The sequence below is a fragment of the Saimiri boliviensis genome, chromosome 1 (assembly GCF_048565385.1).
Source record: "Saimiri boliviensis isolate mSaiBol1 chromosome 1, mSaiBol1.pri, whole genome shotgun sequence".
Lineage (NCBI taxonomy): Eukaryota > Metazoa > Chordata > Mammalia > Primates > Cebidae > Saimiri > Saimiri boliviensis.
Genome location: NC_133449.1, coordinates 137,843,913 through 137,861,132, shown reverse-complemented (window position 1 = coordinate 137,861,132; position 17,220 = coordinate 137,843,913). Strand labels below are relative to the sequence as shown.

Genomic DNA, 17,220 nt, shown 5'->3' with positions numbered 1-17,220 from the left:
TTAGAAACTTAGAAATGAAAAAATTGAGACCTTGCCCCAGTTCTACTTGAGTCCAGAACTTAGAGGTGGGTCCAACAATCTGTGTTTTAACCAGCCCTGCTAGAAATTCTGATAAATAAAATTTGAGAACGACTCACAATACTAGTAATACTGGTAATGGAATGTAAGGATTTAAAAAAATGGAAACTCCAAAGTATTCAGAGGTGAAGATGAAGTTGAGTATTGAGATGCTATAGAGGCTGGGGACAGTGGCCTGGCACTTTCCAGCACTTTGGGAAGCCACGGCGTGAGGATCACTTGAGCCCAGGAGGTCAAAACTGCAGTGAGCCATGTTCACACCACTGCACTTCAGCCTGGGTGAAGAGCTAGACTCTGTCTGAAAAACAGCAATAACAAAAAGATGATATAGAGAATGAAGGTGACAAATTTAGCTCAGAGCTTCCTAACAGCCAATGCAAAGAAAGAAACATAACCAGTGTTTATACTGTACTGGCCCTGTAAGATTCATAAAGCCAATCCTTGTGCTGAGATTTGAAGAAAAAGTACTGTCTTCATAAAGTTATAAATATATGTTGTAATAAATTGTATGGTTAATAAAATCCCTACAGTAAGTATTAAAAGTAATGGCAAAAACTGCAATTACTTTTGCACCAATCTAATAATGGGTTTCTGAAGATTCTTTAGCAATCTGTCTCTTAATTGAGCTAATAACAGAGCAAGACTTGGGATTTCCGTTGAGTGTAATATGAAAATATAGGATGGGGTTCTATAATCTGCATCAATAGAGAAGTAGGCTTTGGAAGAGAGATATTTGTTTAATGATCTGACACTGTTTGGATTTTCATGATTGCTGCTGGGGATACTGACAATGTGAGGAAGGAACAGGATAGAAAGAGGCCTAAGATCTTTTCTTAAGAGCAACCCCTGCCTTCCTTTGCCAGGAGAATAAAAGTCAAGGGAGCGTCTGAATGCTACCTGTATCCTCCTTGCTAAACTCCTTCTTCTGAGTTAATTTTCACCTCAAATCGGAAAACTAATAAACTATAGCTGGGCTGATTCTTTTGTTATCCACTTAGTAATGTCTTTTAAGAAATGAAGTGTGTCTTCATTTGATATTGTTAGCATAACCAAAAAAAAAAAAAAATCCAAATGATAGGCTTTGGGGACAAGAAGACATAGCAGCCTGCCATGGTTAATAGATGACAGAATGACTGCACTCCAGCCTGGTATGCAGAGCTCAAGCTCGGCAGTCATGTGAAAAGAGCTTACGTTCCCAGTTCTGGTACCAACTCTATAACCTTAGACAAGGTTCTGTATTCTCTCTAGGTCTCACCTTCCTTTCACCTGCACAAAATAGAGATTAAAACCCTCCATCCCTTAATACCTAACATGTAGCTGTATCATCCTGGGAGCAATGTTTGTTGACTTTGGTAGGACAAAAATAAAGGCAGCTAAACGTCTCTCAGGAGATTTTACAGGGTGATATTCCTCACTTATTAGATAACAGAAAAGAAAGTATAGAGGCCAAGGCTAGCTTCTAACTCCTATACAGAGTCTAGGCATGCAAGTCAGTGTATTTTTCTGAAGGCCACCCTCTCAATCTAAGCTTTGATTTTGATAATATTTGAAACAGAGTCCACAGGATAAAGGACCATCAAACAAACAAGAGTATGGGAGCTGGAGAAGACCTCAGGACTCAGCCAAGCTCCTCTGCTAACTGATGGCAGCACAGGGACGAAAACCAAGCACCTGCATCTGTTTCCTTTCACTTTTCCTTTTAATCTTCTTGTCCCTGAATTTTTATTTTTATTCATTTATTTTTTTGAGACAGAGTCTCACTGTGCTGCCCAGGTTGGAGTGCAGTGGTGCAATCTCGGCTCACTACAACCTCTCCTCCCGGGTTCAAGCAATTCTCCTGCCTCAGCCTCCCAAGTAGCTGGGACTACAGGTGTGCATCACCACACCCGGCTAATTTTTGTATTTTCAGTAGAGACGAGGTTTCACCATGTTGGCCAGGCTGGTCTCAAACTGCTGACCTCAGGTAATCCACCCTCCTCAACCTCCCAAAGTTCTGAGATTACAAGCATAACCACCATGCTCGACCATCCCTGAATCTTAAAATTCTTGATCTTAGTAACATTTGATTTACTTGCAATTTCATGGTGTTATGGGATATACAATAAGCAAGGAGTTGGAAGACCTTGACTCAAGTCACAGCTCTGTCACTGTCATGTACTGACTGTGCTGCCTGTAACAAGTCAGTTTTCTTATCTGAGGCTCAATGTTGACATCCATGTAACGGGATTAATGATATCTTCCCTTCTTGCTTTTCTCAACTGGTTGCAAAGTTCAATGAGATGTGTATGAAAGCACATTGTAAACTGCAGTGCTATACAAATTTAAGAAAGTGTTACTATTTTAAGGAACCGCCCCCCAGTTTTCCTGTATCTTCCTCCCTCACATATCTTCAGATCCTTCATTCTATGTTCTGTGCTTTCAGGGTCTCTTTTTTAAACCTCTGTCTTCATTCCTTCAGGATGCTATGTGTCAACAATAACTCTTTAAACCTAGCCTCTGACTAAAAATTTAACATGGGAGGAAAGCTAAGACAGTCTTATATTATTTCTTAAAATTATACCAATCTTTGAGAAAAATAGGATGACCTAGCAGAACTTTATTTCAGGCATTTTCTAACACCATTTTTGTGTGTGTGTGCAATTATCTCAAATGTTTAAAAGCTGTATAAAAATTTTACTCCCTTGTGGGCCTGAGTCATCAGGCACAGTCATTGCCACCCCCAAAAACATTCTAAGTAAAAATCAAATTATCTTAGAGAATACTGGAAACTGCAATTGTGCAAATGTATAGCTTAAAAAGCCCCTGTTTGTTTGTTTGTTTGTTTTTCTGTTGTGGAAAAAGAAAAGGATTAGATCTAAGTTTTTAAGTTCATAGATTTCTCTATTTACTATCTGTGTGGCCTTGGGTAAATAACTTATCTTTAAACAAACAACGTTATTTGTTTTGTCTGAAGAAAAAGAGTCAATAACATCTGTCCCAATGGGTGACTGGGACTGGTCAATGATGGTATTCATGTGAGTTTGTTTCTTTTTGATTTCATGTGACAGAACCACACAGGTAACCCAAGCAAAGAGGTTCTGCTATAAACACACGTGTGACGTCATGAAGGAACTCATGGAAATCAGAGATCAGGAGGTGTGATGGAGGTCGACCTCCCCAAGCCCTGAGACTGGGCCTCTGCTCATTCTAGGGAACCCAGCAATGGAAGTCTGCAAAGCCTCACCCTGGTGCAGGGTGTTGGGTTGACTCTGTTGCTCCTCCTGCTTTTTCTTTTAATTCTTCCATCTATTGGCTCTTTCATGTATGCTTCCCCAAAGCTCAGGTCAGCTAGGTCTCTCTCACTAACTTCTGTCTTTTGACGTCCTTTCTGTTGCTAAGTCATTCTCTTGATGTGTGTTTCCCAATTCATAGTTTTAGAGAGAATACCCAGTTCTTGGACCAGCTCATTTATTCAGTTTAAGGAAAGGGTTCCTATCTAGATTATAAATGGTCACTCCTCCAATATAGGGCCCACGTTGGTGCCATCGACTATCTGCAAGGCGGAAGATATAAAGAGCTATAAACGTGGCTCTTGTATGTGCAAGGGCAGGGCATAGAGAAGTTACCCATAAAGAGGGAAAGTGTGTTGCCTAAGGGGTCAGGTTCTAGACTTTGCTTGAATTCAAATCCTGACTTTGACACTTTGAAAAGATGTGATGGCAAGCAGGTTACTTAAGCTCTCTGGGTCTCAGTTTTCTGATCTGAATAATTGGTATGATAATTCCATACCTCATAGGAGGAGTATTGATGAGTCTTGAGATGGAGTCTCACTCTGTCTCCAGGTTGGAGTGCAGTGGCACAATCTCGGCTCACTGTAACCTCTGCCTCGCAAGTTCGAGGGATTCCCCTGCCTCAGCCTCTGGAGGAGCTGGGACTACAGGTGCGCACCACCACACCTGGCTAATTTTATTTTATTATTTATTTATTTATTTATTTATTTATTGTATTTTAGTAGAGATGGGGTTTTGCCATGTTGACCAGGATGATCTTGATTGCCTGACCTCATGATCCTCCTGTCTCAGCCTCCCAAAATGCTGGGATTTCAGGCGTGAGACACCGCGCCCTGTGGATGAGTTTTAAATAACAAAAGTAAAGCACTTAACACAGTTCCTGACACAAACTAAACCCTCAGTGAAAGCTAGCTATAACCATCTCAGGAGAAACAGATCTGATCCAACACTTGGGGGAACTCTATGAACAATTGTTTACATCCCCTTTGTGTGGAGATAATCAATACTGACCCATCGTAGTCTCCATCTCCAAAATACACGTGCTTCCTGAAAACAGGTGGCATTCCCCATGACCTGACACAATTGCTGAATGCCTCACTGAGGAAACGGGGTGCTACAGGCTTTGGAAAAGTCAGTCCTAGCCTCTTCTCAATGGAATTTAAGTGGCTGGCTCTCAGTTTGCCATCACTGGGCCCAGTTCACGTTGGTTGGCGAATGAAGGCAGCCCAGCCGAGCAGCATCATAAGTGTCGAAGATGAGGCCTTCTCCAGGGGGCTGTCATGTTTGCAGAAATGGAAACTAATTTCTTCTAGCATTTTTCCAACAGGGTATTGGGAAATCATTGGTTTTCATGCAAAGAAAAACACAGTGAGCTAAAATATACATAAAATGAGATGGAGCTCTTGATTTGGGATGTAGAAACTTCCTTTAGTGTTATATGGTGATGCTTTATTTATTTGTTTGCATCCGAAAATAGGCCATTTTATATAAGTCAAGTTCAGAGATAGCTGAAGCTTTCCCTTACCAGCTCTGGAACTGTTTAACCCTTTTTAAAATGAGAGTCTTCCTGAAATATACTTCTGCCTTCTTAACAGCAGATGCAAATTTCAAGGCTGACATGTATTGAATACTGACTACGTACCTGGCGCCACATTAGTGCTTTACTTGCATTAATTTTCAACAACAACCCCGTGAAGTGGGTACTGTCATGACTCCTACCTTACAGATGTGGAAACTGAGTCATGGTGAAGTTACGTTAACTTTTCCCTGGTTAAATCGGTAGAAGTGGTGGAATTGGGATTTGTACCCCAGTCTCCCCAAGCTCTGAAGGAACTGGCCATGTTATTGGATAACATTTCAGTTAATAAATGACCTGGATAACCACTAACCATTCAAGTTGGACCTTTGGGAGCCTACACATATAATTTAGAAATGTATCCATTATTCCAAACATTCTTTGACTGCTGTTTTTTTTTGTTGTTTGTTTTTTTTTTTTTTTGAGATGTAGTCTCACTCTCGGCAACAAAAGCAAAACTCCATCTCAAACAAACAAACAAACAAACAAAACAGCCCAGAAAGTACATTAGAACCACATCTGTTGGGAAAAATCCATGTTCAATGGGATCTGTTTTCCCATGTGATCAGCAAACGGGTGTTAAATGGAAGTCCCAGGAGTAGTTCTGATAAAATAAAAAGAGTCCAGGAGCATTGCTAATAGCATCATTGGAATCAAGTATATGGTTTTTCATGATGATGACCTTGATATATTTTAATAACTTTTTTATTCCAAAAGTAATGTGTTAATTGAAAACATCTAATAATATCTCTCATCTGGAAATAACTTAGATTTCTGAAATACTTCAGTATTCCCATAGCTATTGGGCCATTTCTCTGATCTCTCTCCCTCTGAGTCCCCTCTCCTCCAGTGGAACATATTGTAATCTCCTGATGGCTCATATTCACCATTATAGGAGCTTTTTATGCACAGTGCTGCTCTAAGTGTGTGTGGTGATTGAGGGGCAATGGTTGGTTGTTTGGAGACCTTTTTAGTTCGGTATTTTTTCTCTTTCTCAGGCACCAGCTGGTGGCCATTGGCTGCGGCTGCTTTCCATGTGTCTGTTTATAGCAACTTCCTGGTAAACTTCCTACCTTTGATTAAGTACTAGGATGTCTAATAACCAGGCTAGTCAGTATGTTTTCAGAGTAAGCATAAACAGGCTCTGGGAGAAGACAAAGGGGCCATCTCTTAAATCAATGTAAACTCTGCAAGTACTGTTTTCATTGCCATAAATGTATTACTTATCTGCATAGAGATAACTGAATTTTGCTTTATTGGTAACATCTAGCTAAGTGGCTCTACTATCGGGGATATTTTGCCAAAAAAGGGGGAAAAAAGAGAGAAAGGAGTGAAGATGGGAGGGAGGAAAGGAAGAGAATAAAAGGGAGGAAAAGAAAACTAGGTTAGTGCTTTCTTTTGGATCTCATTTTGAATTTCTCTCCTGTCATATTTGCTCTTCACAGTGGTCTCAACTTCATTGACTTGATGGTGCGACAAGGGAATATTGACAACCCTCCCAAGACTCCCCTGGTGCCAGGATTTGAGTGTTCTGGGATTGTTGAAGCTCTGGGGGACAGCGTGAAAGGATATGAGGTAATGTTTTGACTCTCACTTAAAGAGTGATATTTATTTGGAATCCATCGAGACAATAAAAGATGATGCAGCAAGAAGTATTTGAAATAACCTAGGGTGTGCATTAAGATTATTGTCTTATATGGACTATTAACAATGTTTATAGTGATTAAGGTCTCCTGCCTTTCTTATGTACGATCTTGGTTGCTCCTGGCAGCATTCTGGTGCAGTGGGCAGGACCAGTCTTGTCCTCCCCTTCATTCATGTCATGCAGCTATGAAACAAACGTATTTGGCATTGGATTAGCTAAGTGTGCATACCGTCTTCCCATATCCAGAACTCCTGTTTACTCATCATCTTCAGCTCAAAATACAACTACAAAACACAGAACTTTGGAGGAAATAGGCTCTCTCTTTTATAATTTGGTTCCTTCAAATATTCACTTAATGGTATGTTTAAGTGATCATTTATAAATCCCTAACTATTTCAGGAATTGGGGAAGTAGCATTTTGGATGAAAAAGATATTAAAGTCAAAGAGTGGAGGTACCCGATAAGTAGAACAGAATTGGCCACGGATTGATGGCTTTGGAAGCAGGAAAATGGGCAAAAGGGTTTATTATATTATACTGACTATACTTTGTATGTGTTCAACATTCTCCATAATAAAACATTTTTTAATTTGTAAAAAGATGTATGACCCTTCCTACTATTATAACACAAATCAAGTAGAAACCAGCCTATAAAAACTGAAAACCTGTGTACAAGTCAATTGCACAAAATTGCAGTAGTTTGGAGTCAGAAAAACTAATGCAAATCAGGTACAAGAGCTCTTACTCATAATTAAGCGCTCCCCTAGGGAGGAATGAATATTTGTGAACCCACTGTCACCAGAACCATGGGGAAGTTAGGTTTCGTCAGCCTCCACCAAAACCCTGCGAGGCGAAGATTGTTATTATCCCCTTGCAGATGAGGTTGGGGAGGCTTCAGTCATTTTTGGTGAGGTCAGAAGAGTAGCTAGTACTAGGAGAACCTGGATTTGCATCACCAGAGCTTTTTTTTTATCCTTCCTACAGTCTCACGATCTGAGGAGTTCTGTATCTTTTCATACATCTTTTTACAAATTAAAAAATTCTTATTATGGAGAATTTTGAAAATGTACAAAAGTAGTCAGTATAATATAATAAACCTTTTTGCCCATTTCCCTACTTGCAAAGCAATGAATCCACGGCCAGCCCCTACTCCCCAGCCCCTAAATACTGCGATAATAAATGCAGGACAGGAGAACTAAAGAAGAATCCTATAAAATGCAATGCCAAAATGCCCTTGAAATTGAATTTGAGCCTGCTTCTCCGTCTCAGTGTGTGTGAGCCTCAGTATCCTGTGAAAACATCAGTATGCTCCAAATTCCTTATGAAGAATGTCTGCAAATCTCGTCCCATGTATCAGCATTTTCACCAATGGTTTCCAGATAAGACAGTAGATAAATGTTGAGAAAGAGGCAGTAAATGAGCCTTTTCTTTTCTTTTACACGAATTTACATTTTTCTGTTCCCCAGGTAAGCAACATAACCAGAGGTGTACTGTCTCACCCTGAAAGTGCTGCACATAAGAAATTTTTTTTTTTTTTTTTTTTTTTTTTTTTTTTGAGACGGAGTTTCGCTCTTGTTACCCAGGCTGGAGTGCAATGGCGCGATCTTGGCTCACCGCAACCTCCGCCTCCTGGGTTCAGGCAATTCTCCTGCCTCAGCCTCCTGAGTAGCTGGGATTACAGGCACGTGCCACCATGCCCAGCTAATTTTTTGTATTTTTAGTAGAGACGGGGTTTCACCATATTGACCAGGATGGCCTCGATCTCTTGACCTCGTGATCCACCCGCCTCGGCCTCCCAAAGTGCTGGGATTACAGGCATGAGCCACCGCGCCTGGCTGCTCATAAGAAATATTATCTTCTCTTCAATCCTCCACATGGCTTCCAAAGAAAACGTCATGCAGCTCACTCCATTAACACCGAGCATTGAATAAATAACCCATTATTTTAGAATATAACAGGAAACAGGGATGTTGTTGGACTTGGTTTCGAGGGAGAACTTACTATGCTTGATTATGTGTGTTTTTCCTTTAATATGACTTATCTTTTGCTAATGTGCCCTGGCTTGTTTACTATCAAGCCTACCCTTCAAACCCTCTCCCTTCCAATGACTTGTAGCTGCACAAATAAATAAGTCACCTACTTGTTCCCAGTTAGGGTGTGATATGGGAGAAAACTGCCCCCCTATAATTTTGACTTCAGATCTTCAGTCATGTTGGCGATGGAATTCCTTACAGCAGCACACTGAATAGCTCTCTTGGTTTGACAGATTGCAAAGGACAATGAAAAGTCGTCACCGGAGGCCTGGTAGTAAAGGAATAACATGGGCGCATTTGGCCAGGACTGATTTTTTTTTCTCTTAGTAGAATCAAATAATGAGATGAACTGGATGTGTTTTCAGTGTGTCTACCTCTGGACTCTGAGGCTGGAGCTGAACCCATGCCTTGGACATACTGACTTTTTTGATCATGAAATGGAAGTCAAGGAGCAAAGTCAAAGGAGACATGTGGGAGCAGCCAGCCCTGCAGTGATGGCCATGAGCACCACTCTGTTGAAATACTCTGTTCATTACACTCTGTGCTGACCCTAGAGGCTGTCAGCTACTCTGTGGTACTGAGGCTATGTCTTTGGGTTTTTGTGATTCTCTGAAGAGGATGCTAATGTTAGACCACAGTTATTTTCTGATCCAAACCCTTGCATTAAAGATAGTCTTTCATTTTTTTTTTTTTTTTTTTTTTTTTTTTTGAAATGGAATCTCACTCTGTGGTCCAGGCTGGAGTGCAATGGCACAATCTTGGCTCACTGCAACCTCTGCCTCCCAGGTTCAAGTGATTCTCCTGCCCCAGCCTCCCGAAGAGCTGGGACGACAAGCATGCACCACCATGCCTGGCTAATTTTCTGTATTTTTAATAGAGACGGGATTTCACCTTATTGGCCAGGCTAGTCTCAAAATCCTGACCTCAGGTGATCCGCCTGCCTCAGCCTCCCGAAGTGCTGGGATTACAGATGTGAGCCACTGTGCCTGAAGATGATATTTTTCACATTCATCTATTGGTCTTCACCCCTTCCGGGGATGGGGACACTCACTGACAGTGGGACAGACTCTTTTTCCCTCAGTTTCCTCCTTAGACAGCTATGCCTCCTGCTTCCTGAAATATAATGAGTCAGTATTTAACTGCTGCTTGCTAAACTGTGAATTCCATTTGGTTAGGAACCAATCTGATCTTTTTTTTTTTTTTTTTTTTTTTTGACGTGGAGTTTCACTCTTGTTGCCCAGTCTGGAGTACAGATCTTGGCTCACTGCAACCTCTGCCTCCTGGGTTCAAGCAATTCTCCTGCCTCAGCCTCCAGAGTAGCTAGGATTATAGGCATGTGCCACCATGCCCAGCTAATTTTGTTGTTTTTTTTTTTTTTTAGTACAGACAGAGTTTCTCCATGTCGGCCAGAGTGGTCTTAAACTCCCGACCTCAGGTGATCCGCCCTCCTTGGCTTCCCAAAGTGCGAGAATTACAGGCGTGAACCACTGCGCCTCACCAATCTGTTCTTTTAAAGAGCGAACGTGTATTGCTCTTTCCTTATTTTCCGTGCACCATGTTAAGTGCCTGATGTGTGTATTATGCCATTTGGTTTTCATAAGGACCCTTTACTAACATACGCATTTCAGAGCTGAGGAGACTGAGCTCAGCAAAGTTCAACTATGATTTCCACACTTTGTAGGTTCCCCTGTTACGCGCCCTTACGTAACTTTGTTTCCTTCGGAGTGCTTATCTCAGGTATAATGAATTATTTGTATCTGGAAGCAGACTATCTGAGGCCATTTATTTCATGGTTTCAAGAGGGTTAAGGTAGGCTCCCACACCTGGTCAGATTGAACTTTTACCTAACACTAGGAGGAGATGGCATTAGTCATGGTGACTCCCAGCGTTTCCGTGATTCTCTCTCTACAAATGTCTTAGCACTAAGAAAACTCATCATGGCCTTGGTGGAGGCTACTGCCAGCTGCACGAACCAGTGCTGCTTTAGAATCCCCCTAAAATCAGCGAGAACACATATTTAGCTGAAGATCAAACCCCTTGCCAAGAAAAGGAAAGCTTATCGATGCTCACATGCTCAAGCTCCAGCTCTGTAGGGGAGTTTCCCATTCTTGCTGTATCTTTTCCTGCAGAATAAGAGAAGAACCCTCAAACCAGCGTGGGCTGTCAGTTAGGATAGCCTCTTAGTAACAGCTTATCTTACTAACACCAAGAAAATGTGAGTTGGCTAGAACAAGGGAGAGCTCTGTGGAGAGACAGATCTGAACTGGAAGCCTTCTGCTTCTGCTCTTCAAAGGCTCCTTCACCTTCCAGCCTCAATTTTCCCATCTATACAATGGACACAGTGATAGTTCGTTATTTGTCATGAAATTCAAGAAGTTCATGGAGTTCTTGTGGGAATTATATAAGGTCACGTAAATAAAGGCATTTAGCCCAGATTCAGGAACATACTAGTTTTTGTTTTGGTAAGTGCCGTTTATTATCATCAATAACAGCAGCTCCTAGCAGTCCCTGACCCAGCAGTGCATTGTAGTCAATTGCGGACACTGATTTTCCCCTTTAGACCTAAAGACGTTTCCTATTAGACTATTGAAAACTTCTCCAGGATTGAATTTCTTCCCTTATTCTCTCCCACTTCCCACCCATGGAGAAGTTAGACAAGGTTCGGTTACCTGTAATCATCCATCAACCCACAACTCACTATGCACCAAACATTGGGTCATGCATTGAGAATCTATAAATCAATAAGACCCAGCCTCCGCCCTCTGAGAGCTCCCCATTTAGCGGGGGAGCTAGTCATGTAAAAGGATAAGCCAATATAATGGGATCTGCACAATGATAAAGGATTGTATAAGAAATCAAGCGGACTTTCATTGAAATCTTGTCTTTTTTTTTTTTTTTTTGAGATGGACTCTCACTCTGTTGCCCAGGCTAGAGTGCCGTGGCACAATCTCTGCTCACTGCAACCTCCACCTTCCAGGTTCAAGCAGTTCTCCTGCCTCAGCCTCCCAAGTAGCTGAGATCGCAGGCAAGCGGCCCCACCCCCAGCTATTTTTGGTGTTTTTAGTAGAGACAGGGTTTTGCCATGTTGGCCAGGCTGGTCTCAAACTCCTGACCTCAAGTGATCTGCCCACCTCGGCCTCCCATAGTGCTCAGATTATAGGCATAAGCCACCGCACCCAGCCTGGAATCTTGTCTTCACCACTTACAACTGTGTGGTGTTAGGCAAGTTACTTAATTGCTCTGAGCTTTAGGTTCCAGTCTATAAAATGGGAACAATAATAAAAGCTACCACATAGGGCTGCCATAAGAATTAAAAGCATTAACGTAATTTGCTGTGTACTCAGTGCCAGCATACAAGCAGCACTCAGTAAGCACAAATACTAATAGCAGCAAGAAGAGATGTCAGTCCTGCTTTTGTAGGGGAAGGTTGATCGATCATCAGGGAACGTTTTGGAGGAAAGAACTTTGAGCTGAGCTTTAAAGGAAAATCAAATATTTTCCCAAAAGAAAGAAAGTGCCAGCTGCAGAAATAGCAGGTACAAAAGCCTGAGCGGGTGAGCACGCACTTGCCCATGTTGCCTGCGGCTTTTCCGGCATGGCCATAAGGGAAACAGAGGCTGAGCCTTCCCTTCTTCACTCACATTGAACTCCCACCCACTGCTGCTACTTTTTATTGTTGGCTGATGTTTTATTTGTGATGGTCCCCTCTCTGGGACAGACTGCTGTCACCACCAGTGTGGAGAACCACCCTCTTCCAGTATCCAAGAAGTCTAGGGTCATTCAGGGGGTTGGGGAGGGTAGAGAAGAAGGCAGGTGGGAGCTGAGCCACAGATGACGTATGGGTAAGACTAGGCAAGGACTTCTCCCTGTCCAGTAGCCCTGGGAGGATTCAGAGAGGGGAAAACGTGCTTAGGTTTATGCCACTCTGCCCAAGGATAAGGAAAGGAGATGTGAAGAGGCAGTGAGAACGTCCTCCTTGCCCAGCTGTCGGATCATCACGTTGATTAATTACTTGCCTCTTAGAGCAAGCACATTCGGCTTTGCCTTGCTCCTGTTGCTGTTAGGAGAGCCCCAGAAGACACACTGGGGCAGAGCAATTTGATTCTGTCATTCAGGTGTCTTTTCTGAATTAGGTACCCAAACCCTCTGACAGAGCTGCCCTGTCACCTGGAACAGAGGTGGCCAGGCTCACTTAGAAGATTGTTGATGCTATCCCCAACTGTCTCATTCACCTGAACTCCTCATCACCCATGTCTCAATTGTGCCAAGATCAGACTGTTGTCTTTATGCTGTATCATCCTGTAGCCAAATGGACCATCAAGTCCTCTGGATCCTGTTCCAGACACACACCGAAACTGAAGCAGCTCTATTCCAAAATACACAGAACTGGCCAACCTGGAAAATCCCCAAGGCTTTGGGAGTTCACCTTCAGGCTACTCTGACATTGACCCCACCCACCATTCCATACACAAAAAATCAACTCTATTATCTTTGGACCAACATCTGAAACATCACCATCATCGTTCCATGCTTTTGCCTTAAGACTGCATTCTCTGCTGAAATATTATCCCTTCCAAGTAGATTTGCCTCTAAGCCCCATCACTCCTAGCACTTGCCATATGAAAAAATCAGGGAATATGCGTCATCTGAAAGCATGAGCTGTACCTCATTGACAATTATATTTCCAATGCCTAGAACCTAAGATCAAGAAGAGGCTTCATATGTAAACATGGCAGGCACTCATTGTGACATCATGGAAGAATATTTGTAATTAGACAGGCTTTATGCTGTGTGTCATTAGGTTAGATACCCACCCATTCTTAGTCTCAGTTTCTTCATATTATAATAAAAATGATATCCTATTATGCATTCCTGTGGATTAAAAAACTGACAAAATGAAGATTATAGTCTAGTACATTATGATTGTTCAGTAAATCATAAATTTTCTAGTGATCCAAAGTACATATAGAAAAACCTCTCATGGGGAGAAATTCATCCTCCAGCCATACTGTAAGTTCCTCTTGCTTGGCTATGGGGACTAGATTTTTTAGAAGTCCTAAAGGAAGGTCACAAGTTTGCCAGGTGAAAGGTGGTTTCAAAAGAATGAAGGAGGGCTCTGCATCGTTTTGCTACCTTTCTTAGATGCACTGACACTTCCCAGGAGTTTTGCCACCACCTAAATAAAGTCCAGGGTTTCAAGGAATGGGTTCTCAACTAACCAACTTAGCTGGTTCTGGAGAGGAGAGGGTAGTGGCTGAAGATCGGTGGACAAGAAATGTAGAGCGATCAATGGTATGTTTAATCAGTTGTGTGGCTTGTGAAATGTATTAGCTTTTTTCACTGCAAATCTATTTTAAAAGTTAATTGTTTCATCAAAGTATGAAAAAAATGATTGTGATACTCAAAAATGTGGACAGAGGTCACAAGTTCACAAGTGCATGAGTTAGGAGAAACAATGTGTTTATACCGTGGATAGCTCCCAAGAATACTTCTTTTTTGCTGGGGAGGCAGGGAGAGGGAGTCTTGCTTTGTTGCCCAGGCTGGAGTGCAATGCGCAATCTCAGCTCACTGCAACCTCCGCCTCCTGGGTTCAAGCAGTTCTCCTGCCTCAGCCTTCTGAGTAGCTGGGACTACAGGCATGCACCACCACGCCCAGTGAATTTTTTTATTTTTAGTAGAGACGGGATTTTACCATGTTGGCCAGGCTGGTCTCCAACTCCTGACTTCAAATGATTCACCTGCCTTGACCTCCCAAAGTGCTGGGATTACATGCAAGAGCCACACCACCTGGCCAGCTCCCAGTCATTCTATTCTCTCCTTGAGCCTCTGTCATGAGGTAGCTTCCACTAACTCTGTATTTTCCCATGCCCAGATTGGGGACCGTGTCATGGCATTTGTCAATTACAATGCCTGGGCAGAGGTGGTCTGCACACCAGCAGAGTTTGTCTACAAGATCCCAGACGACATGAGCTTCTCCGAGGCTGCCGCATTCCCCATGAACTTTGTCACGGCCTACGTGATGCTGTTTGAAGTTGCCAACCTCCGGGAAGGGATGTCTGTGCTTGTGCACTCAGCTGGTGGTGGCGTGGTAAGTCAGCTGTTTTAACTTCTCTTCCTGAAGTTTATGATGCTGGAAGTGGAGTGACATGCTCCTAAGATCTTATGTGAGCTATGTCCTTTAGTAGGAATAGCCTCTATGGTTCTGGTAGAGTTCGTATGGACAGCAGAGCCCCTATAGATGATTGCATCGAGGACAGGATAAGCCTGAAAGATGGTTTCTCTGGAGTTCTGGAAGGTCGACAAAATGGCCTGTGAAGACACAGTGGCTCTCAGAGATGGTTCCTGTTGAGAAGCATTCTCAACAGTCTTGGTATCACGATGAAAAGTCGTGTCAATCTTTGTAAGATGGCTCACAAGTCATCTACTCCTGCTATTATTTGAAATGACAAAAATGGTCATTTTGCCAGTGATTTAGGTTTTTCAATAAATTGCAGTGGACTTGATGGTTCCCATATTAATGACATTCTTACTCATTTGTATTCTGCTATATTTTCTTGAGTGGGAGAAAGGTGGGCCGAGATTATACTAGCACACTGGAAAGAATACGTAAACCTAAGGACATTCATGAAAGTGGTTGTACTTGTCAATGTCATCTGTCAGGTGTGTCTCTGCCAAGGGGGAAAATGATGGAAATCAAAATTTCAGCTCTGGATTTCAGGGAAGGCAGAAATTTCTCCCACGATTTGTCTGTGTCTCAGTGACAGCCATTCGGTGTATACTGCATGCCCACTACATGGCAAGCACTATATGTGTGTTATTGGTCTACTGGGGTTTGGGTGGAATATTGGTGTTTCTGAGAGTTGAAGGTACTACCCACCAGTTCAAAAAATATTTATTAAACACAGCAAGCATCTTCTAGAATCTGTGGATATACAGATTAATACCCTATCTTATAGGGTTTGAGAGGTTCTCAGAGTCACTGATTCTGTGGTTTGATAAACTCAGAAATAAACTCTTATGATTAGCTGTATCTCAGAGATATTTCGCTGAAGGTTTTGCTAGCATAGCATTGATTTTTTTAAAAACTTGGCTTTCTGTAACTATCAAAACCCTACACAGTGTAGGGCACATTTCCGTTGTTTCTGTGTGAGAAAACAAGCTCACATCCAAAACCATGAGGGCAAAGATAGGAAACTTTAAGAATGCCTCAAGAAGAATATCTTCCATCACTTTAGCAAATTTGCTGATGTCTTTTGACCATGAATAAAGACATAATAAAAGCTAAGCATCCCTTACAAAAGAAACGGCTTTCAGTTCTGGTGAATCTGCTAACAATAAGCAGACCATTTAGAATGCTGGCATTTATGATCTTAGTGTGCTCGGCATACAAAGCACTAGAGACCTGTTTTCATACTATCGGCATAAGCCTCAGTCTTTACAACGGTGCTGGACTAAGTTCTTCTGAGAATTCATTTTTACCTATGAGATATCCTCTTATGTTTTTATTTATTTTTTGTTGTTCTTAGAGCAAAGAAGAATGTATTGGGGCATGTGTCTTACAAAACAGAATATAATCTTGAGAAATTGAAAAAGTTCTTATCATGCTTTCTTCTGGGCTTACTGATGCCACTGACAATACTACCTAAAGTATAAAACAGGTGAAGAAACTGAGGAAAGTGGACAATGAGGGTTGGAAGATAAGTCAATGTACATAGTACAGGCTATGCTGTCATAAAGCTTTTGCTGAAGATGAACAACAATTTCGCCTCTTAGCTTTCTAATAGTGAGTGAAAACGGAAAAATGGTCATCCATGTGAACTGTGTTCATTTGATTGAAATAAAGCAGTTACTAGGGGTAACCATAACTAACGCTGGTTTTGGGGACCAAAGGACTCTTTCTCTGCGGTTTCCCATAAGAAATGTATGCAGAAATGCAATAAACATCCTCAACAAAGCTGTTACAGCAAATGCAACTCTTTCCATATGATTTTTCTTACGGTGCGCTCCTAATGTAATCTGAGTGTATCAAAGTAAAGCAAAATTTAGTGAGAGCATATATTCTGGGGGCCAGAAGGATATGGTCTGGTTTAATTTCCAGACGGAGTTGAAAAGCACAGTTGGACCCATCTCTCAGGAGGGCTGGTCTCTTTGAATAATGTGTCTCTCAACCAAGATTTGATAGATAGTGGTACAGCCGGGCGCGGGGGCTCAAGCCTGTAATCCCAGCACTTTGGGAGGCTGAGGCGGGTGGATCATGAGGCCAAGAGATCGAGACCATCCTGGTCAACATGGTGAAACCCTGTCTCTACTAAAAATACAAAACATTAGCTGGGCATGGTGGCGCGTGCCTGTAATCCCAGCTACTTAGGAGGCTGAGACAGAAGAATTGCCTGAACCCAGGAGGCGGAGGTTGTGGTGAGCCGAGATTGCACCATTGCACTCCAGCCTGGGTAACAAGAGCAAAATTCCATCTCAAAAAAAAAAAAAAAAAAAAAAGATAGATAGTGGTACAGCAGTTCAAGGTTACCATTAGAGAAGACAGTTTTGGCCAAGTGCAGAACCACATATGCGAACACGCCACTGAGCTAGGATGGTTTGGGCACTGTCTTACAAAAACCAA

The 17,220-nt window shown here is 42.1% G+C and overlaps 1 protein-coding gene across 1 annotated transcript in view; it reads left to right on the top strand.

Moving 5' to 3' along the window:
• VAT1L (vesicle amine transport 1 like) overlaps window positions 1-17,220 on the top strand; it is a 178,018-nt gene that overhangs the window by 18,623 nt on the left and 142,175 nt on the right. The window contains exons 2-3 of the mRNA XM_003938073.3: window positions 6,369-6,498; window positions 14,473-14,688. Of these exons, the coding sequence (XP_003938122.1) occupies window positions 6,369-6,498; window positions 14,473-14,688 (346 nt within the window). The remainder of the gene's footprint in view (window positions 1-6,368; window positions 6,499-14,472; window positions 14,689-17,220) is intronic.